This window comes from Rhinolophus sinicus, linkage group LG10 (assembly GCF_036562045.2).
Source record: "Rhinolophus sinicus isolate RSC01 linkage group LG10, ASM3656204v1, whole genome shotgun sequence".
Classification (NCBI taxonomy): domain Eukaryota; kingdom Metazoa; phylum Chordata; class Mammalia; order Chiroptera; family Rhinolophidae; genus Rhinolophus; species Rhinolophus sinicus.
The window spans coordinates 8,516,532-8,538,801 of record NC_133759.1 but is presented as its reverse complement, the minus strand read 5'-3'; the positions used below and the strand labels follow the sequence as shown (position 1 = coordinate 8,538,801).

Genomic DNA, 22,270 nt, shown 5'->3' with positions numbered 1-22,270 from the left:
ATCTGTTAAAGTAGGTTGGGGCAAAGGTAATTGTGGTTTTTGCAATTTTTTAACCTTTTAAACCACAATTACTTTTGCACCGACCTAATATATCTCCCATAAATCTGTTGCGATTTCTCATTCAGTGAAGGCCTTCCTCTGCTTTCTCCGTCTTTGTGGGTTTAGATTGTTTTTTATTTTTTTTCCTCATTTTAATGGGGACTCAAGAAGTATGGGTGTTAAATACGTGGTCAATCCGTCACCATTAACACGGCATTTCTTATTCTTTTTATAGTTTCCTTTTCATATTTAATCTGTATCTTTACTTAGCTACCTCTCTATATGCTAGATATACCACACATGTAGTTATATGCTAGAAAGCTTTCTTATGCTATAAAGTGAAGAACAGGCTTTATCTTTCTAGCCAGTTTTCTTAGTGCTATATTACGTCATTGACACCTTCCCCCACTGGTTTATGAAAATACCTATATCACGTGTTAGTGTCAATTTCAGGGCTACCTAATAATTTAGCTACAAACCATCGCCTGGTACCACATCATTTTGATTATTGCACCTTCCAACCACACTGTGATTCTTGGTGAGGCAAATTCTGTCACATAACTCTTGTTTTTCACACTTATCATTGCTGTTCTCAGCTTTTGGCCTTTCAGATATACTTTCAAATCAGCTTTTCAAGTTCCAAAAAAGAAATTCCACTGGAGTCATAACTGGAATCATATTATACTTAAGTGTAATTTTTAGAAGAAACCATATCTTGACAGTCTTTACATCCAGGAAAGACACAGTACGTCTTTCCAAATATTCAAGACCTTTGATATTCTTTTGGAACACTTCTTAGTTCCCTTCGTACAACAGAACTATTTTTTCTAGGGTTTTTTCGAGATAGTCTGCATTTTGGGTTATTACTATTACTGCCGTCATTTCTTCCATTATTTTTCTATAGGTTATTTTTAAGAAATCAGTAACCTATTGAATTTTTAATGCAAACTTATATCTAGTTTTTTTACTGAACAGTTATTAACTCAAAGACCGTCTGACTCTCTTAGATCTCCACGTCCTATAGTTACATTGTTTGAAATGAATTTAGTTACCTGCACACAGGTCAGTTTTACCATGACCAGAGGTCCCCCTCCTGCCCTTGGATGTGAGACTGCTATGCCTGCTCCGGTTGCCCAAATGTGTAAGGGATTCTAGGGGTGGATCCTGCTACCCCTCTCTTATCCAGACAGCATTTCTAAGCCAGCTAAGGACAGTGAAGGCCTATTCCAGTGGAAGGAGTGGGGTGGGGCAGGGGGCAGAAGATGTTATACCCTTGTTAATCTGGTGCTTATACAGGAATGAATTTAGTCTGTCTTTGCAAGTTAACTCTTTATTTCTGCTTGCTATACATCTTATTGTGAGGACCAGAGGTAGGAAAGATATATGCTGATACTGAGCATTTGCCTCTGAGAGAACTGGGAGTCCCAGGGAAATATTCCCTTGAGTGGTGGTTTAAACAAGCAAATGGTGTTCAAGGCAGATGGGTCTGTGGACACAGTGAGGACGTGGTTCTCACTGGAGGGGCCTCATGTGAAGGTTCTCGGGGAGGCTTCAAGCTCCTGGGGATGGGCCAAAATGGTCTCAGGATAGAGGTGATAGGAGAACCCCAAAGACCCAAATTCTGGCAGGACTCACTAACCGAGGGCTAAGGGGATGCACCCTGGAGTCAGCTTCAGGGGAAGGTGGAGCTGGGGCTTCTCAAGTCCATTTCCAAGGTAAGAAAGAGGGTTCAATATCTCACCCCAGATTGGAATCTGTTTGTATCACATTTGCATGGATGGTTTTCCTTGTTTGGGGTGGTCTGCAGGTTCCTTTAAGGAAACCAAAGAAGAATGAGGCAACTGTGGAGGATTCAATAGCCACTGACCCATCCAGGCCAGCGGCAATGTGAGTGCTGAGTGACAGATCCAAAGCCCTGGGCATGTGCCCCACTGAACCTTCAACCAGCACGTAGCATTTGTCCAGAAATCCTATAAGCTCTACCTCCCATGTCATTGGCCAAAAACTTCAAAATCCTGCAAAAAGACATCAGAATTCCTGTGAGCTGGGAACAGGTGCCCAGAGTATGAGAACCACCTGATCTGGTTCCTGAGACGGGCGCCCAGACTCTAGACGCTCCTCACTCCTTACCTGTGTCTCTACCAGGACCTCTGGTCTACTCACTTTAAAGGGGTAGATGAGTCACAAAGGGCAGTCGGGAGCTCCACCAAATGGTCCCCGCTAACCACCAACAAGGTGAGCTTCTTGAGATTAAGCAACTCATAAGGGAGATAGGTCAGCTTGTTCTTATACAAGAGAAAGGTCTGCAGTTCTTCTAGCCTAAGAAGATGGAAAAGGGATCAGAACACAAGGACTTAGTAGTTAGCTTCAGAGCTAAGAAAACCAGAGTGAATTACAAATAAATTCTAGGAAATTCCTACTTAGTTTATTTTTTATATGTGACCCTTATGAGAATAAACTAACTTTAAAATTTAAATAAAGTCACGCCAGGTGACACCATTCCTTTCTAAGTTTTTACTGACTTTATTGCCAATTGAAGACACAGATATAGCAGCAGCATAAGCAACTTGCACAATATACAATAGGCCGTGACCGTGCTGAGCCCTAAAAAAAAAAATTAATATATCCCTCCAAACATCTGCCTCACTCCAAGGGTGAACAGGGCATGGGAAAGAAATACTAGAGGTGGAGTGAAAATAAACAAATTTCGGCAACATATTGCCTTTTGCATGTCTTGAAAGCACAGTTATTATTCTCTCATCATAGTTTCTAACTTTCAAATAGGAAAGAAATTGCAGAGGGAAAAGGAAATGAGCAACCTATGCTCCAAATACGTTTTATTTTATTTTCTATTTTATTCTAACCCAGTGACTCCTCCCTCTAGTTTTTTCTTTCATTCATTTGCAAAATCTTGACTGATCCCACAAGTATCTCACAAAGCTCCCCTTGTGTTTCAGACTGAAACAATTCCATTTAGCCTCACAAACCTAAAAAGCATCAATACATATCACATGTAGCAGGAGTAGAAAAAGGTCACAGGAGGTGGCCTTCGGGACTAAGCCAATTTGGGCTTCTGTATCATAACATCTTACTTATGCTACTTTATAAAGAAGATTATGGATTCCAGGAGGCCAGAGATTTTGTTTTATTCACCACTTCAAACCCAGCCCACTCTCCGGACCTGCCATACAGAAGCCTAATAAGGGTGGAATGAATGAATGGACCTTACATGATTCAGTGTAACAATCATTTTTTAAACATGAAACAGCTACATGGATATAATTTGAAAGCTTACTAAGCCTATCGATTTCGTTTGAAAGATTATGTATACTAAATCAACGAAACTAGTAAAAATTATCCTTACTGATATTCTAAACATAGAGTGATCTGTTTCTATTCCACATATAATAATTTTACTTTTCTACTTCTGTGGAGTAAAGGAAAGTTAATGATGCCATTCATTGGGGACTGAAGTAAAGTTTGCCAAGTCAATGAAGAGGGGCTCAAATGCACACATACATCCATGTATATGTATGGTGTTGACTGGAAACTGTCTTATTATACAATGAACCAAATTCATTTCCTGGAAACAATGAACTCTGGAACATTCATTGATTTCAATGAACGTCCGTGTATTGTGCATATTTAAAATGCCAGCAGTGTTTAAGACATTAGTAACTAATCCATATACCTCACCTTCAGAATGCAAGTAGCTACCTGTCTATATCTTGTGGCAGGTCATTCAGGCTATTGTTGCTGATATCCAACCACTGCAAATTAGACATCCTCAGGACGCAGATCGGGACACTGGAAAATTTGTTGGCTGAGATATCTACAAATATAACTTGCTTCAAATTACTTAACTAGAAAGGAACAACAAAATATTCTAATTATTTTTGTAAGGGTGGGAATTAAGTTCGACTAATAATTTTTAGATTGATGTTTCTTCCCAAAGGCATTTTTCTATGAATATTTGCAACACAGATGGAAGGGTATGTATTTTGGACCCTGTGCAACATGCTGGGGGTGCTGTGATAAAGAGCATACGGTGTCTGCCCTTGAAGAGTTGGTGCTTTCATAGGTAAGCAATACAATTTTATGTAGTAAATTGGCAACACAACATTCTTAGGGGGTGATGGAAATATCCTAAAACGGAATTGGTGAAATGTACGTTTATAATGGGTGAATTTCATGGTATGTAAATTATATCTCAGTGAAGGGGGTGGGGGAGTACAAGAAAAGGCAGAGACACCAGCCCAGAAGGCTGTTGTCCCTGTCCAGATGACAGACAACATGGGCTCGGACGAGGGTGTTGGTGGAAAGGCGTTGGGCAGTGGTCAGATAACTGAACATGTCCTGGAGGGGCCCGCCCAGCAGGAGTGACTTACAACGTGGATATGGGTTGTGGGAGCAAGAGAGGTCAAGGACGACTTGGCTTGCTTCCAGCCTGAACATCTGAGAGAAGATTGAACCATTTTCTAAACTGGGGAGGACTGGGGACTGACACTTGTGCAGGAGTCACGACCCCTAGAGGTGCCACTTCACCAGGACCACTGTCTGGCATTTCTTGGGGTGAGATGGATGCTGATAGTAGAAGTAGCCACTCCCTCCCACCCAGAAGTTTTAAGGAAAGGCAATTAACACCCCTTCTAGGATTATCGTCAGTGGCCAGGGCCTTGTCAGTACCTCCCTCCCCAGCAATATTATTTTTAGCCTGTTCATTACCAGCAGGATTGTGAGATTCTTATCTCTCTTCAGTACAAGAAGCGTGTTGAGTTTTATTTGGCAATAAAAACTGTTCATTTTCATCTGCTCCATTTTATCAGAAAATGATTTCAAATCATTTCTCCAATGAATACAGACCAAAAGAAATTATGAGTATTTTTTAATTAATGGACTTCTTAAATCCTATCTGTAGGACTACTTTAGTTATCTACAAGTTTTGTTGAATATAGAAAACCTTTTAAAATTTTACCCCCTTTATTTATTCCTGTTTCCAATTTATTCTATCTTGTGGATAAATAAATCAGGACCTGCGTTACAGCCAACAGGCATCATACATTAAATAGGAATTAAATTAAAAGATCTTATGTGAAAATAGGATATTTTGCCTAGTTTTCCTTCAATGGAATCTCTGAACTTAAATTCAGGTCCTGGTCTAGTGTAAGAACATTTTAAAGACTTTATAATAGCTAATATAGCATGATTGAAATGTCAGGAGAATGTGAAATAATAAAGATGGATTTCATCTTTTAAAATTTCTTCCCTATATTATAGACCATTCCATGTCACAAGCCAAATAAAAGTAAATCATAGTGCAAAAATGTTTACTCTCTTACTTCAAAGGGGAGCTCAGTTAATTCTAGATTTCCAGAACAATCCAGTTTCTCTAGATTTTCACAGTCTCCCAGTTCTGGAGGAATGCTCTTCAGATGGTTGAAACTCACATTGAGTTCTTTCAGGTTCGTCAAACGGCCTGTCATCAGAAAACAAAGAAAGAAATTAACATCCACAGTGTAGGTCCTATAAGGTCTTTTAAGAACAAAAAAAATAAAACGAAGATGTAGAACATTTGTATAAATGATGACGGGGAAGGCACCAAACACAATTGTGTATTTGTTTTTAAGCACTTTTTATGAAATGTCTGCTCATCATTTATCCTAAGTATTTTGGTCCTGGATCAGAGCATTTTTTGCTTACTCTTTACCTATTTAACCCTTCTTGAAACTATAGGTGAGGTACGTGCAGTGGATTTGTTCTCCACAAAGCTTGTGTCAGGCCCCAGCACAACCGAGTACAAACCCCTTTGCAATTAGATGATGAACGAAATAACAGGCAATGGCTTTGAAGAGCAAATATAACTAATATTCCAAAAATCATGTCATGAATGTTCTAAGGCATTGAACATGTTAGCGTTCTTAGCCAAATTTTTTAAATTAGGAAACCAAAATTACTGGTTACTTCTGCAGAGTAGGCAGTCAAAATATCTTGCCATTTTATAAATGAGAAAGGGAAACATACGAAGACAGTGTATTGGAGGCAGGGCCATTTCTGAGTTCATTTTGTTGGCCTCGCTGATTGTTAGAAGATAATGCTAATGCTATTGAAGTCAGTGGCCCTCTAACATACCCACCTGGTACACACTGCGAGCCTTACAGTCACGTACTGCAGTCAAAGCAGCAGGATGGATAAAGGGACTAATATAAAATAAAGACTGTTTCTCTTTGGGGGAAGCCTGGAGAGCACATGACCACACCAATGACGTCCACAGCCACGTGGAAATGCCTGGAGAAGGCTGTAACCCAGAAAAGGGTCCTCACCCAACCCACTGGCATCCTGATCTTGAACTTCTAGCCTCCAGTACAGTGAGCAATAAATTTCTTTCATTTTATAGCAAGCAGTAAGCAAGTCTGCTCTTCGTCAGGGGTGACGTCACCTCACCCCAGCCTGGGAATAAAGGTTGTCAGGGCCTTGCAGACTTGGCACATCCAGCAAGATATGTTAGAGTGTCAGACGCCCAACAAGCCACCTTCTGCCTCACACTGTCCTGGCTTTTGGTGAATTTTCACATGAGTGTGGCATACCACTAGTTCTGGGCATGCGCTGTAAGAATGGGGTTCTGTGCAGCCCCCAGACCTTCACCCCTCACACCCCAAAAGAAAGAGAAGCAGTAATGATCACTGCGGTCTTCAACAATGAAATGATTGAGAATTATAAAGTGTTGATCAAAACGACATAATAAGCTAAACTTATCAAGGGACTAATGTATGGGAACAATATGTTGTATTTTATGTTTACAATAAACATGTCATTGCAGAGTTTGTAATCCTACAGCTCGGGGACACTGTGGACAAGCAGCTCTAGGAACACAGGAAACAGCCCTGTCCGGCAACTTCCTGGGACAGGAGGAAGAAGGAAGCAGTTCTCACAGCATCCCCTGCCCACCCGCTGCCTGCGTACCAGGACAGAGGCCTGAAGGCTCCTGCTAAGCAACATACCAATTTCAGCTGGAAGATGGGAGATTTGGTTTTTTGGCACATCCAGAATTCTCATCGCTTGGAACAGCTCAATGTACGTAGGAATGATTTGAATCAGGGTATTGCTTATGTGCCATTCTTTCAGGTGCGTCTGCTTCTTCAACGAATCTGGGAGCTCCTAAAACGGGTGAATTACAGCAGTCAGCACTAGGTCCTCAAAACGATGGAGATGAGTGGCAGTGTGCACTGAGCCAAGGAAAACCATGCATTTATTTTAAAAACCAGAAGTGAGAGAGCACGCGTGAGGGCGTTAGACTTAACTGCCAGCTCTCCAGCCATTTCAAAGAGACAGTAGTTGTCATTAATCTCACAATCGCAGATTAGCCCAATTTCAAAACTGCTGCAAAGTCATAACATCCCTGAAATCAAACGCCTGGTGAACACAGACAACCAGGCTCATCCCCACAGCCATGACGTAACTTGTTTACTTACAACGTACCAATTTAACATCTTCTAAAAATAAAATCTGTCCATGCATTAGAGTTTTAAATGTGTGCTGCATTTCCCTTCCTCTCTAGCTGCATTTAAAAATATTTGATAAATGGATGTTTGCTGGGCCAAATTTCTAAATGTTTTTCTGAGTCTAGAAGAGGGAAAGAGCACCAGAAAGACAGCGAGCATTCCAGGCCAGGTGCACCATCTCCCTGGGCCTTCGCGTCTGAAGTGACAGAGAGGAACTCGGTCTCCAAGGCCTCCCCTCGTTCAGGTGTTCTGGATAAAATTGTAACAGTGTTGACCTGAGAGGGGCTATCTGTCCGGTGGAAGAAATTCGGTTCACCAAGTGTTTTCCCAGCCCCTGCGCAAGCGAGCTGTGCTCAGCACTGAAGGGATGGAACAAGGATGAACATGGCACATCTGTTTCCTGACCTCATGCCGCTGACCACAGTGCACCATCAGCAAAGTGTGGCAGGTGCGCAGAGGGGAGGTGGCCATCAGAAAGTCCACAGTGGTCATTTTTCTTCACTCTCGGCACTTGTAATGTGCTTTGTTACGGGATACGTGGGTTAAGCTTTTTACTTACAAAAGTATTTTCACCCACAATGTGCGATGTGATTCCACGTTAGTCCCATAAGACAGGCAGAATGGACATTCTTCACACCCATTAGAAAGAGGAAACCAAAACCCAAAGACATTTAAATGAGTCACTTAGGGTAAGGACCGGCCACGTAGTTTCAGGAACTAATACAAAATGAAAATGCAGGCCTGTTGCTAAAAATTATTAAGAATTTCAAGACAGTGGCAGCAGAGCATTCAACCAAGCCCAGAGCCCTGTGCAACCCGTCCCCAGCCCTGGTAAAACCATCTTGGCACCTCCTGATCTGAATGCAATCCACACCAGACCAGATGGGGTCCTATGGCTGAGAGAAAATGAAGAGCTAGGCCATCAGGGAGCTCACCCCAGGCTCGTAAGAGATGGAAGGCAGGTCCCAGAGTACCCTGTCCCATTGAAATGGACAACAGCCAGAGTTTACTGGCCCATGACACCCCCACCCCGGTACAGCTCCAACCAGGAAACGGCAGGTGGTAGGCAACCCTGGACATGCCTCACCGAGCAAAGCAGCAGGATGGGGGAGGGAGAGCAGGAAGCACCTGTAAACCGGTGGAAAGAAAGAGATGACATCATTGTTCTGGCCTCGGAATCCCAGAGGAAAATCAGCTAATGGCTCTGCGGAAATTCCTCTGCTACTCTCTTGTGGCAAGTCAGCAAAGTCTCCACCCACTGAGGAGTGTGAGATAAGTGAAAGTCTCCATTTGTTTAAAAAAAAAGGCAAAGAGTTATTTTAAACGTCTGGGGGAAAGGCAGCAACTTGAAGTATTTTAAAGGCTGTGCCATCCTGGTGAGGCCCACTGGAGTCCCAGCCACTCTTCTGGCCCGGGAGGGATCCAAATGGACCCCGCTGCTCTTTCCAGGGCTACCCTGCCTTTCACAGAGGAGGAGACTCGAGAATCTGGTTCAGGACCCATCCTGTCAAGCAAGGGCGCTCACGCAGCCCAGGCCAAGGCCCTAAGCTCAGCTTAGCAATGGACATCAGCCACAGCGCCGCACTGAGTGTCCACTGGCTGCAGATACAGGAACACATCGACTCACCTTCCACTGCTCCCCTGAAAGTTCAAACACAAATGCGCTGCTCTGTTTGTCTCTCTCCTTGGAAGGTGAACTCTGCCTTATAAGAGAGTTCCTTTCGATCTTCTCCAGAATCCTCACGCTGGTGTCTATGAAGCCATTCTTGCAGTACAGAGTCTGGGGGATGCCTTTCCTCCTGCATTCCGCCACGAAGTTCCACTCCTCCTTTATCCTAAAAAGCCCAGCAGAGACCGCAGTTACTCTCCGCGGTATTGCCACCACCTGTCTGGAGAAGGCCACCTGTGCGCAGGCGCAATCCTTCCCATTGCTGGCAACCTCACCGCCCCTCACTTTCTCCCTGCCCCTCCTTTTTTCTTTCTCCTGCCAACGAGAACTAGAACGTAAAGGGAACCTTAAACCCTCGGAGCTGTGAATTGTTAGCAACTTGACTAAAAAAAGTAGAGGAGGTGACTTAGAGGGGATTTCTGGCCAAAATTTCTCCTAAAATTACCTATGTTTTTGATTAATCACAATTTCCTTTGATAGTATATGCTGCCAACCCAAATTTTGTACAAATGCAAGCCCACAAGAATTTGCTGATCTTTCAAGAGCATTTGGATAGAAATATATAGGCAGCCCCAGTTTATAAAATACCTAACTTTAGAATATCATCCATCAGCCATCTTGAGAAATTTCACTTTTGTAGGTGAACCTGTTATTCATAAACTCCAAGTCCAGTCAGAGACTCGAGCTGGCTCAGGACTCTTCCCAGCCCCCACCAGCACCACCATCACCACCACCACCACCACCACCACCACCACCACCACCACTCCTCAGTACCTTCTTGTTGCTAATTTTCTGACCTATCATTTTATAACGTTCCACATTTATGCCTTATCCCACCAACTTGATTATTAGCTCGATGAAGACAATGGACCAGGTCTTGCTGCCCTCTGATGCCAGTGCAGTTGTTAGAACAGTGTTTTCACTTTTGCACGTGGTGGGCCTTTTTCCATTTGGGGATTTGATGTCTGCTTGGGGCCTTTAATAGGCTAACATTCTGTGCAGTACAAAAATAGGATTCATTGTCGTTTTTGTTCCAAGCTATCAGATACAGACTTTGTCTTTGTCTCGGACTAGGTAGCCAGCCCTTGATAGGAACTTGGTGCATTCCACACTCAGGAAGGCATCCAGGCTCTACTCAGGGACGTGCTGGCAGGCAGGATGCAGGGCTGCTAGAAGGGGGCTATTTTAGACACAGGCTGCAGTTGCAGCCCTGATCTCTACAGGGCCTGGGGCAGTACAGATGCTAAACGACAAGTGAAAAGAAGTCCCAGCTACCTGTGATTCCAGCATTATGTTGGAGAAAGGGCTTGGCCAAATCCTCCACTTGCCAACTGTCTCCACTTGGGCAAGTTACTTAGGTCCCAACTCCCTGGTCTTCAAACGGGATAATGATAACCACACCTGGAACAGCCGTGATGCTTACCGTAGCAGCTTAATGATCGAGCATGATCAGAAGAGGTATTTGTCCTATCCAAATAGTTCATAAAAGTGAAGAGCCAAAAACAAAGAGGCATTCACACCTTATGCATTTTGTTTTGAACTTAAACCATAGGAATACATCACCATTTGCCAGCTTGGTATAGGGTTATGGGCTTCCTTCAAGAATAGGTCTACCCATCAGAATCCCATTCTGCCTTTCCGATAAACCACACCCATAATGCGTCATCCAACAGTTCCAGTTTTGGTTTCTTCACAGGGGATAAAAATTACAGACGTACAAAGCCACCTGGGTGTGCAACCTTCCCGGCTTGTCATACTTTCATCAGCCTTGGATGGTGTTAATTCAATCATACGGTTTATATTTATCACAGATGTTGTTTTTCCAAAGCACTCAACTTAGTTTTCATCTACATGATCTCTCTCTTTTACTCATACTTCATGAGTTTACATAAGAGCTGTCAAATTACAATCCAAGTAAAAATGGCATCAACACAGTGAGTCTTATCTAGCATTCAGCTCGGTGAAGGCTGAAGTGCATGACAGAGGGCAGCTGGGGTGTGGAGAGCCTCAGTCAGCCTAGGGAGCCATCTCAGCAGTCTTCTACAGAATTGCCTGTAGAGGAATTTACCATGTCATCGCTGACTTCCCTGTGCTTAGCACGGTGTGGGTCCTTACAGCTATGGGTGTTCCTTTATAGGAATAGATGTTTGTTCTGGGCAACAGTGTGAAGACTGTGAAGTCCGGTAAGCAGGTGTAACTGACAGTGAGAAACCGCAGAAGAAAGGTACCACCCCCACCTACCCCCCCTCCACAACACAACTGTTGCCTGCCTGGGTCCCTATTCACTAAAGAAGCTACGAGCGAGTACAGGAAAAAATATACCTTTCCAATGCGCTTTGCTCGATCCTTTCTGTCTCCTTCTTTTGCCAAGCTTTGTGCTTCTTGACACGGGTTTCCCACAGAGCTCTGACGACAGAAATGTCGAATACGACCACTTTATGTCCCATTTTGGGAGCGTGAAATTACCTAGTTAAAAAACACATATGCGTCAACTTCATACACAAGCAGAAGAAAACAGTTTTACCATGAACTTTCAAATGAAACGTGAATGAATCAACTGTCACAAATAATGATGAAATGCCTTGTTACCTCCAGGATGGCAGTTTGCTAATATTCTCGAGGTCTAATAGCGCTGTGGAAGTGCAAGGGCAACACGCACCCTGGGGTCATCTCTTCTAGAAATCACACTTGTCTCCCTACCCGTCAGCTGAATTGTGGGTTCCCAAAGCCCTCTGGGCATTCCTCAAGCTTCATTTTCTGTTTGATGCTATTGAGTTTACTAGCATCAATCTTCCCAGTAGCTTGTAACATACTCAAGGGTAAGCTTGAGGAGTTAATCACGCACACACCTGGTTATCTGAGACTACACACTAGCCACCATTAAGTAACAAAAGCAAACATTGCACCAAGCCCCGCTGAGTACTTTCCCACCTAGGACTGACCACACAGCCTGCAGACACGTTCTGTGAGGTTCCCCTTCAACATGAACCCTTACAAGCTGCTGGCCTCTGTTCATGTGGTTTTCCAAGTACAAAGAAAGTCAGACTCAGGTACATCTCGGCCATCACATCTTAGTGAGAACTGGCACAGTGCCTGGCACATAGTAGGCCCTCCATAAAAGTTTGTTGAATGGAAGGAATGAATGAGTGAATGGTAAATAAAAGCTTTGCATCCAGATTGCTTCTCTTTCAGACCACTCAATGAGCCTTCTCTCTTCTTTTTATTTTCACAACTCATCTTTATTGTGCGTTTTAGGTGATTATTTACTCTCTGAGAAAATTATCAGAACATAAAAATACATTCCAATGTTTATCCCACTAAGCTATACTTATTTCCCTTATATACGCAAAATAACTTTCTAGAGATTGTTTTAAACTCCCCCTACCTACAGCATCGAAATCTGGCGAAATCCATTTCCGGATCTGCACAAACACACACAGAGTGTTGGTTGGCAAATAGTAGGGCTGTTGAATATTCTGTTCCACTTCCAAATAGCAGTCAATGGGGATGCAAAACCAAATATTTAATCTTCTGACTCAAGTGTGTACTCTCCATTAATGGCTTGCCAATATAGCGGAAAACTGGCTTATGTTTGTGCAGCTGAACATTTGTGGTCCATAATTTTAGGGTAGAGACCTTAAATGTTGACCCCAATTCATTCCTCTCTTTTCTTTAATTTCTGGCATCTGAGACTGTCGTTTGTCTCTCCTGAAACCCCTTCACCTGAAGATTTCTAACAAAGGAGCAAATGGTGAAAGTTTTTCTGTAGACATCTGTTTTCGTTTCTCTGGGGTAAATACATGGGAGTGAAATTTGAGGATCATATGATAACTCTATGTCTAACCTTTTCATAAATTGCCAGAGTGTTTTCCAAAGCAGCTACATCATTTTACATCCCCACCAGCAGTGTATGAAGTTTCTGGTTTCTCCATATCCTCTCAACACTTTTTTTTATAGACACCCCAGTAGGGGGTGTGATATCTCATTGTGGTTTTGATTTGCATTTCCCTGATGACTAATGATGTTGAACATCTTTTCAAGTGCTTGTTGACCATCTGTTTATCTTCTTGGGAGAAATGTCTATTCAGAGGCTTTGCCCACTTTTTAATTAGGCTATTTGTCTTTTTATTGTTGACTTGTAATAGTTCTTTATATATTCTAGATACAGGTCCTTTACCAGATATATGATTTGCAAAAATTTTCTCCCATTTTGTAAGTTGTCTTCTCACTTTCTTGAGTCCACCCTTTTACTTTTACCATAACTATATGGTTATGTTTGATTGAGATTTTGTAGACAGCATATTGTTGGATCATTTAACCCATTCTAACGGCATCTTTTAATTAGTATGTTAGGCAATTTATATTTAATGTAATTACCGACAGGTTTGCACTTAGGTCGAAATTCATTTATTATTCATTTTCTGTTTGATCCCTCTTTTGTTTTTCTCTTTTATACTTTCCTGCCTTCTTTTGTATTATCTGAACATTTTTTAGTATTCCATTTTATTTTCTCTATTGTGTTTTTTACCATGTTTCCTTGTGTGGCCTTTTCCTTATCATGGTTGCCCTAAGGAATATAAGCTACATGCTTAACTTTTCATAGTCTACTTAGAAACAGTATTTTACCACTTTAAGTGAGATGTAGAAACCTTACTACCATGTAGGTCCCCTGATGCTCTCACCTTTATGTTGTAGTTGTCCTCTGTGTTATATCAGTCAATGTTATATCTTTGGCTTCCAACCATCAAACTTATTTTAAAGAACTCAGGAGGAGAAAGCCCATGATATCTGTCCTGATACGTACCACATCTGTTGTTCATCCTTCATTCCTGTTGTCCCAAGTTTACCCCCGTTATCATTTCTCTTTGGTCTAAAAAGCTTCCTTCCTTTAACAACTCTTTTAGAGGAAGTTGCTGACAAATTCTCTGTTTTCTTTCATCTGAGGCTATCTTTTTTTCAACCTTCATTCCTGAAGATTATTTTTGCTGGATATAGAATCCTGAGTGGACAAAATTCTTTTCTTTAAGCATTTTTAAATGATTGTACCTCCATGGTTCCTGGTGAGAAATCTGCAGTCATTTGAGTCATAATTTTCCCACAGGTGATGCATCATTTTTCTCTCAATACTTTCAAGATTTTTTTCTTTGTCTTTGGTTTTCCTCAGTTTAATTATGATGAATCTGGGCATGGATTTCTTTGGGTGTATTCTGTTTGGGATTTGCCTAGCTCCTCTAATCAGTATGTTTTTATCTTTTGCCAAATTTGGGGATTTTCATCAATTATTTCTTCAACTATTTTTTTCTGCACTGCACTCTTTCTCTCCTTTTGAGATAACAATAACACAAATATCAGGCCTGTTGATATTGTTCCATAGATTCTTGAGCCCCTGTTCATTTCTTATGAGTCTCTTTTTTTTCAATCAGTAATACCCAGCAATCTATCTTCAAATTTCCTAACTTTCTCTATGTCATCTCTATTTCACTTATGAGCCTATCCAGGAAGTATTTTATTTCAATCATTGTCTATTTCATGTTCTTTATATCTTCTATTACTTTGCTGATACTTTCTATCTTTCCACTCATACCCCAGAGCAAAGGGAGAGCATCCAAGAAAGAGGTCCAGACCTCATTTTAGGACTTGTGGCTCAGCCCGCCAGATAGCAGAGAAGTCCTCTAGTTCAGTCAGGCTACCACTAGACCACTCCCCCGAGTGCAGGTGGAAGGCCAGCTGACCAGCAAGGGATGGCGTGGGCAGGCAGTGGGAGTTAGGTGTCGGCAGGGGAAAGAGGCCTTCAGAGCATGGACTACACAGGAACTTGCCAAAGGCGTGGCAGCTTGGTATGTGGCCCTTCAGACCACAGGAGGCTGTGTGCAGGCCACGTGGAAGCTTGCAGAGAAAGTCCAGGTACGAGCATGGGCAGGAGGCCTTCAGAGTACATGGGCTACACAAGAGCTCTATTTGGGGATCAAGAGAGCTGCAGAAAGGCTATTGCTAGCCAAGGTTGCCAGGTTGCAAAGAGACCATGTTGTGGGCCTGTGGCTGGCACAGGCTCCAATACCTATGTCACACTGCTGATCCCTTGCCCACAGTGGGAAAGGCAGGAAGCCTCTTCCTACTGAGAAATTTTAACATGGTGTTCATTTTAAAAGACAAATACTTAAAGGAATTCCATTGTATGTCACAGAATACATACACCGAAAGGTGCATTCAGAGCTGAAAGGCGATACATTGATAACTGACACAGTCGGTGATCAATTAGGTCAGGTTCAAACCTCACACTCCAACCTGCCTTCTGTGGGCTGTGATTCCTAGCGTCAGATCAGTTTTGACTTTGCAGTGCTGTTCCGCTGTTCCATGTGCGCCACCCAGTGGCCATCTGGGACGGGGTGACAGTCTTTCCTAGCGTTCCGTTCAACAGACCATGGGCATGCTGGTTAGGGTCAGATCCACGTGTGCAGCTCAGTAAAGAGACCAGAAGTTCATGAACAACCTTGCAGGGTTGCTCTCCGGAGTCTCTCCCTCTCTGTAATCTCCCTGGTCCTTCCAGAAGCCTGAGGCTGTAGTTGTCCTGCTTTTCTGTGCACTTCCTTCACTGAACTCAGGGTCAAGCAATAGGAAGACTGTGAGAGGAAAAAAGCAACGAGTTTCCTCCATCCCCTGAGAACCACAGCTCCTCTGATCAGAAAGGAAGGATCTCCTTACTCAAAGTTTAGGGTGACTGAGTTTCTCTACTCCCAACCTTCTCCAACCCCCTCACTGCTCCTACTTCAAAATCCTATGGGTCTGAGGCAGGAGAGGATGGAGAAAATAAAAAGAAACTAAGAACAGCAAAGATTTGTCCCTCTCTCAGCATGAGGAGTCCCCTTTCCCACCTCCTGGAGCAAAATTAGGTGCCTTCTGGCCCAGTTCTGGTTTCAGGCTGCCTTGAGTTCAGGGCAAACACAGGAAGCACACCACAGATCCTGCAGTGCTTTGAATTCTAAAGTCCTTCCCTCATTCTCTTGCAAGCATTTGCTTTCCAGAATCTTCCTCTTGCTGCCCCATGTGTTCTGCCCAGGATTGATAGCGGCATTTTGTGGGGGAGACTGGGTGAAATGTGCCAACTCCTCTTGCCCAGAACCAGACAGCCCTGAGTTTAATTTGCCTGTTACCACTTTCCTGACTCTGTTTTCTTCAGCTAAGGAGCACCTAAGCTGCGAAGGTCTTAAGGCTTTGACATAAAAGCCTCCATACAAGAATGCCAAGCATCAGCCTGAAAACAAGAGATGGAAGTCCATAGCCAGTAATGGAGAAAAAATTTTAAAAGAGAAAGGATCAGGTAGCCTAGCTTCTTGAAGAAATCTCTGCACACAATCCAAGACGGCACATAAAAACCAACCAAGTACAGTGAACTGAGTTTCAAAGGCATAAACAGCCCAGGCAGCCAAGAGCTGTTCAAGCTGGAAGAATGGCTCGCCGTCCAGGGAGTGCGGGCTCCAGAGCAACATGACTCAGATTCTGTTGAGTTGCTTTCATTTTCTTAGGCCAGTAAACCCTTGAGAAGCAACCAGATCGGTACATTAACTGCCCCTGCATTAAAAAATCATTGCTAATTACTTTAGAGGAATGTAATTCAAGTTCTCATCTCAGAGGAACGCTCTCTCCTTGATGTCTTCCTGTTCTATTTTTAAACAGTTGGAAATCAATATTAGTCTCAGTATTTTAGTGGGAAAGAGTATATCCTGCCTGTCATCTAACCATGTTCACCATTTGCCCTGTGTTGTGCAAAGCAGGTAAGGAGTTTCTATTTTTCAGGTAAGAGGGTTTTAAATGTGCCAGGATTTAAATCAGGGTCTTTGTCTGTAAGATGTTCTGTTTGCAAATGTGTGTAATAAAAACTGGAGCATCTAAGCACAGTAAGTGATGACCACATTTGCTAGGGATCTACGTGTAACATCCAGAGATCCTAGGAAGCTAAGTTACCAGGTCCTATATGCCAGGTCCTGCCCAGCTGCTGGTGTCTTGTGCAGGGCAGGGCTGAGGCCAGGCCTCCCTAAGACAACCGACAGGTTCCACCTTAAGCCAGGACCCAGTAGCCCCATGGGTGGGTGCTGAGATCAGGAAAGTGGTTTTACAACAAGAACCCATGAGTCACTCCAGGACAGGTAGGAGGCCCCCCGCCCCCATCCAGAAACAAAGCTGCCTTAGGAAATAGAGAGGGGGCAGATGTCAGGGTCAGATGCCGGTGCCAGTCACTTAGCAACTTGGAGGACAGAAGATCTCTGGCACATTTACAAAGCCAGTGTCTTCTTTGTAGGATAAACTCCAGTCAACACAATCTCTCAGCAAATGCATAAATGTGATTTCCTGAGCATGAACTTTCTCCAGCACTATGGAAACAGCACCAGGATATACTCCACCAAAGCAGAACAGAGAAGAGTTAACCTACAGGATCCAGTCTGGAGGCCCTCCACACAAAGAAAGCTATCGCCTCTTCAAGGGAACTACAACCAAGTAGACTCTGCTGAACCATAAGACTGCAGAGCTTTCACCTGGGCCCTCACTGAATGTGACAGCAAACATCCAAGAAGACATCTGAGTGTAGTTCCCTGCTGCAGACCTGGCACTGACTGACGATGGCGAATCACGAGGACAAACCTCCCTCGGTCTGGCTGCGTGGTCCACAACCACACAGCGTCTTCTCGAGAAGAAAACAGCGGGGCTGTGAGAGGGGAGGAGAGCAATGACCCTGTTCACTGCCACAGAAAGGCCCTTGGGGCACAGCGCGCCCTCAGGCTCGCTCCTCTCCAGGTCCTGGGTGAAAACGTCAAGTATCAGAGACTCTCAAAGACTAGATGGGCAGCGGAAAAGTAAATTGTAAATTCCTCCTGGAAAAACCTTTTGCTTTACTGCAGGGGTCAGCAAACTTCAGTAAAGAGCAAGATAGTAAATATTTTAGGCCTTGTAGGCCAACCAGCAAAATCAAAGATATTATGTAGGTACCGACTTAACAGAAAACTCGTGGCCTGCCCCTCCCTGCTTACCTGGGGTGGGCCTGCCCGAGCAATGAGCACGCTTCCAAGCTTCTGCCCAGTTGCCACTGCTGGAGACATTCTCAGGACAAGAGCGACTGGCCCAAGGTAAGCAGAGAAGCAGAAGAGGGGGGCCCTACTGCAGTCAGTTTTACTCTCTGCCCCAGTGACACCCAAATAGATGCCTGTGTGTCCTCTCCATCCAGGCATCTCCAGTTGGGCAGCTGGCTGGAGGCGAGGTGACTTGCTAAGTAACCATCTCCTGAGCAGAGATTCTACTACTTGCATCGCCACAGCAGCAGCTCCAACACGTAGATGGCAGCCAGCGTGGGCCTTGGGCAGCCCAGGTAGACAGGCACTGAGAGCAGAGGGGCAATAGGACAGAGGGGGATACTCTGGCTTGGTCTCCACGGCTCACAGTGCTAGCCTGTTCCAGCGGCGCCCACGGGCCATACAAAAACACATGTAGGCCTGTGGGTTGTAGTTGACTGATCCTAGCTTTAGTGAACCACAAAATACAAAATATTTTGCTTTGGTGGATGTGATGGCTTTAAATTATACCCACTAATTCCTTGGTATTGTTTCCATTATAAAGGTAGAGCTTAATTCCTTTCCCCTTGAGCGAGGGTTAGACTTAGTGACTGTCTTCTAATGAATAGAATATGACAGAGTGTGACTTCTTAAACTAGGTTGTACAACCAATCCATCTGCCACACAATAGTGACAGTCATTTTCCAAGGAGAACTAGATTACGCTGCCACCTAGCTCAAGTCTTCCAGAGACTTCCCTTTGGAATGAGAGGGAGATGCCAGCTCCTCACAGGGTCCAGTAAGACCCTGCAATGATTTGCCTTGGGCCAGCCCCTCTCACTCATCCCGACCTTCCTCCTCCTCAGGGCTTGTCCACCTGCGAGTCTTCCCACCTCAGACTCTGCACACACCACTCCCTCTGCCTGAGTGCTCTTCCCCCATTCATGTGGCTTCCCCCTCACACATGCACCCTGACCTCAGCTCCAGCGTTCTCTCCTCAGTGTTCTCCCCTCAGCATAGCCTTCCCAGCCTCTTTATCTGAGGTAGATCGCCTGCTATTCTTTCTCTGAGACTCTTGCTTATTTACTTCACAGAACGTAATAAAAGTTGAATTATTTGATCGTTTGTTTAATTATACTTCATCTGTCCATCAACCGAGTTGAGAAGAGCCATGGTTTACTGACAGGAGCAGCGACCTGGTAGGCCCCAGACTTGGACCCTGAGCCTGGTCCCCTCAATCAGCCCTCTCCATCCTCCACACTGAGCAGTCACCCAGTAACAGACGGGAGGAACAGGAGAGCTGTGAGATGCCAGGCTCCTGCATCTGAACCTCAACAAAGAAACCATGTGCCTTGTGCCGGTTTACTTGGTGTATATTTTTGTTCTTTGATTCCTGGGAACCCTACGTACCTGATATTTAAGGGCACTCATTCAGTGCGGACAGATAAATGACCTTGCCTCCTAGTTCTCAATCTAGAGGGGAGAGCAGATGCTGAAAGGGAGACATTTCAATGCGTGTGGATTCAACAACAGAGGCTCAATGAGTTGCTGTGGGAACCAAAAGAGAAGACATGCCCTTAAGTGTGTGGGGGGATGGAGGGAGGGCAGGAATATTCCCGTAGGGACCATCAAGAAGGGCAAATAATTTTCCATGCTCCCTCCAGAACCCAGGCATATCAGAAGTACTTTACAGAACCATCCACTCTCCTGAGCCAGAGGGCATGACTGGAAAAACATGTCCCCTGGCACCAGAACACTAGTCTCCACTCAGAAGTCAGATGCCAGGGTTCCAGCCAGGAGGGGGGACTTTCTGGTCACCTTGCCCTCTCCCTGCTTGTCAAATGACAAAGTGGGCTAGGGGCAGTGGGTTGGGGACAGGGCTAACATCTGAGAGAACCTAAGATGGGAAGGGTCTGGGAAGAGGCCTAACCAAGTCCACAGTGTAGGTCCCAAACCCTTCTTAACGACGCTCCCTCCCTCTTTAAGGCTGGAAGAGGGTCAGCAGCCAGGGAGGAGGTGGGAGGAGGGGAACAGAGCTGGTGTCAGGAGTCACCTGAACCAGTTACGGGGAGAGGGGCCTGGCTCCCCTCTTCCCTGCCTGCCCCTCAGAGCCCCAGGACCCCTCTTCCCCTTAGGCAGACCAGCTCCAGACCTTCCACAGCCTTCTTCCAGGTGTATCTGCCACGTGAAGAAGACACTTATCATCAGCCTTGCTGGATCCAAGGGCATCACAGTAACCAACAGGAACTTTTGGTGACACCAAGGCACAGTGGGGGTCACATGGCACACAAAGGGCTTTAGTGACACACAAATTCCATTCTATCCTCATATAAGGCCCCTGCCTGAACCCCAGGGTTGGAAGGCAGAGTGAGTTTTCTGATAGAAACAGTGGGGTAAATAGGGGCTAACTGAGGTCACTTAGTATAGGGGCTATACTTAGTCACAATATTTTAGCCAAATTCTGAATTAAATTACACATTATGCCACATGATCAGGGTTTCCTTGGGCACAGCCATTATTTTTATGGTAATTTGTTAAAATAGAAAATCCAGCCAGGGGAGGCAGAGGCTGCAGATGGGATTAAGAGGGCCACGTCTGAGTCAGCCTGGGCTGGGGTCCTGCCACCCCCGCTTTACTGCTGCATGTCCCTGAAATGGTTACCTAACCTTTCTGAACCTCAGGGCTCAGCACCAGTGTATCAGCACCCCAGAACTCATAGGATTGGTGAGAGGATCACGCATGAAAATTGTGTCAAATGCTTAAGATAGTACCTGGCACCTAGTAGTTTTTAAAAATGTGTTATTTAAAAAAAAAAAAAAGAAAGAAAAGAAAAGAAAGAAATCAAGACAGACACTGTCACCAATTAAATGTAAGATAAAAACAAGAGGTGCATGAGCATCCGAGGACGTCTCTCTCTCTACCAGGCATAGATAGCGCCCGTCTTTTGGACAGCACCCCAGTTATGTTAGAGGGTGAGGTCCAGCAGGAGAGCTGCCAGCACAGCTGAGCTGCTTACAGAGGCGGACAATTCCCCCCTGGGCGTCCAATCATTTTTCCACCAGCCAGGGGGCCGGACAGTCTCCGGCAGGAAAGACTTCCCGAACAGCTGTCAATCATCCCTCCCCGGCCCTGGAGACAACAAAAACAAACTTGATTTATCTCCCTTGGACAGCACTTCGGATCAGAAACTTTTGAGCTTGGCCTTGGGCACCAGGGCAGTGTGCTGGGAATAACGCACTACCCAGGAGCAGGAGTCCTGGGGACCCTGCCACAGCAACAGGCTGGTCTCTTTCCCCATTCAATTTCCGTCTTTGTCCTGTAACGCAGATTACTGCGTAATCCTCAGCCCCGTGCCCTTCGGGGATGTTCACCCCCATCCCGCCATGGCACAGTAGGAAAGACGTAAACAAGGAGCGCACTGCCCCATCCCCCCAGCCACACGTCGCCACCCTCCAAATCCTTGCAATCTGCTGGGTTTCAGGAGCAGCCGCTCACTCGCGCTCCGGCGCCCCATCCACCACGGCCACCTACCTACCCGTGACTGCGCCGCAGCCAGAGCCCCTGCCCGCCGCCGCCGCCACACTCTGGAGCCGGAGGCGCTCCAACTGCGGAGCTCCCTCTGCCTGTGCGCTAACAGGCTATATTTGTAAGCTGAAAACATGATCTGTGGGACATGTGCTGATAAACTATCTATCTATTCTATGTGACTCAGACCGGCATGAGACAAAAAGGACTTCGTAGGGGAGGGCTTGGCACGGTGCAAACCACAAGCCGGCCAATGTGAGTCTATAACCCAGGATTACCTGCCTCTCCCGGGCAGATGGCCGGGCCTTTTGACATTGGAAATCCTGAAGTGTGTTCCATAAAACAGGCCAGAGAAAGGAAGGGTCCCTGTCTCGGCACTCTAATCTAGGAACCGCACAAAAAGCAGGATAAGAAAGCCCTGTGACCCAGGGAGGTATGAAGCAACAGATGTGAAAGGGCTTGATTTTCTCCTTAACTTTTTTTTCTTTTCAATTTCCT

At 44.8% G+C, this 22,270-nt stretch overlaps 1 protein-coding gene across 2 annotated transcripts in view; it reads right to left on the bottom strand.

The window, feature by feature from the left end:
* Positions 1–21,938, bottom strand: part of LRRC2 (leucine rich repeat containing 2) — a 28,626-nt gene extending 6,688 nt beyond the window's left edge. The window contains exons 1-7 of one of the 2 annotated variants that reach the window (XM_019724034.2): positions 21,783–21,938; positions 11,530–11,673; positions 9,166–9,373; positions 7,038–7,194; positions 5,379–5,515; positions 3,757–3,902; positions 2,203–2,358 (exon numbers count right to left, since the gene is read on the bottom strand). In XM_019724034.2, the coding sequence (XP_019579593.2) occupies positions 2,203–2,358; positions 3,757–3,902; positions 5,379–5,515; positions 7,038–7,194; positions 9,166–9,373; positions 11,530–11,654 (929 nt within the window). In that variant the 5' untranslated portion in view covers positions 11,655–11,673; positions 21,783–21,938. Of the gene's footprint in view, positions 1–2,202; positions 2,359–3,756; positions 3,903–5,378; positions 5,516–7,037; positions 7,195–9,165; positions 9,374–11,529; positions 11,674–21,778 lie in introns of both variants that reach the window. The other variant, XM_019724035.2, reaches the window with a different exon arrangement.
* Between the last annotated feature and the right edge of the window lie 332 nt (positions 21,939–22,270).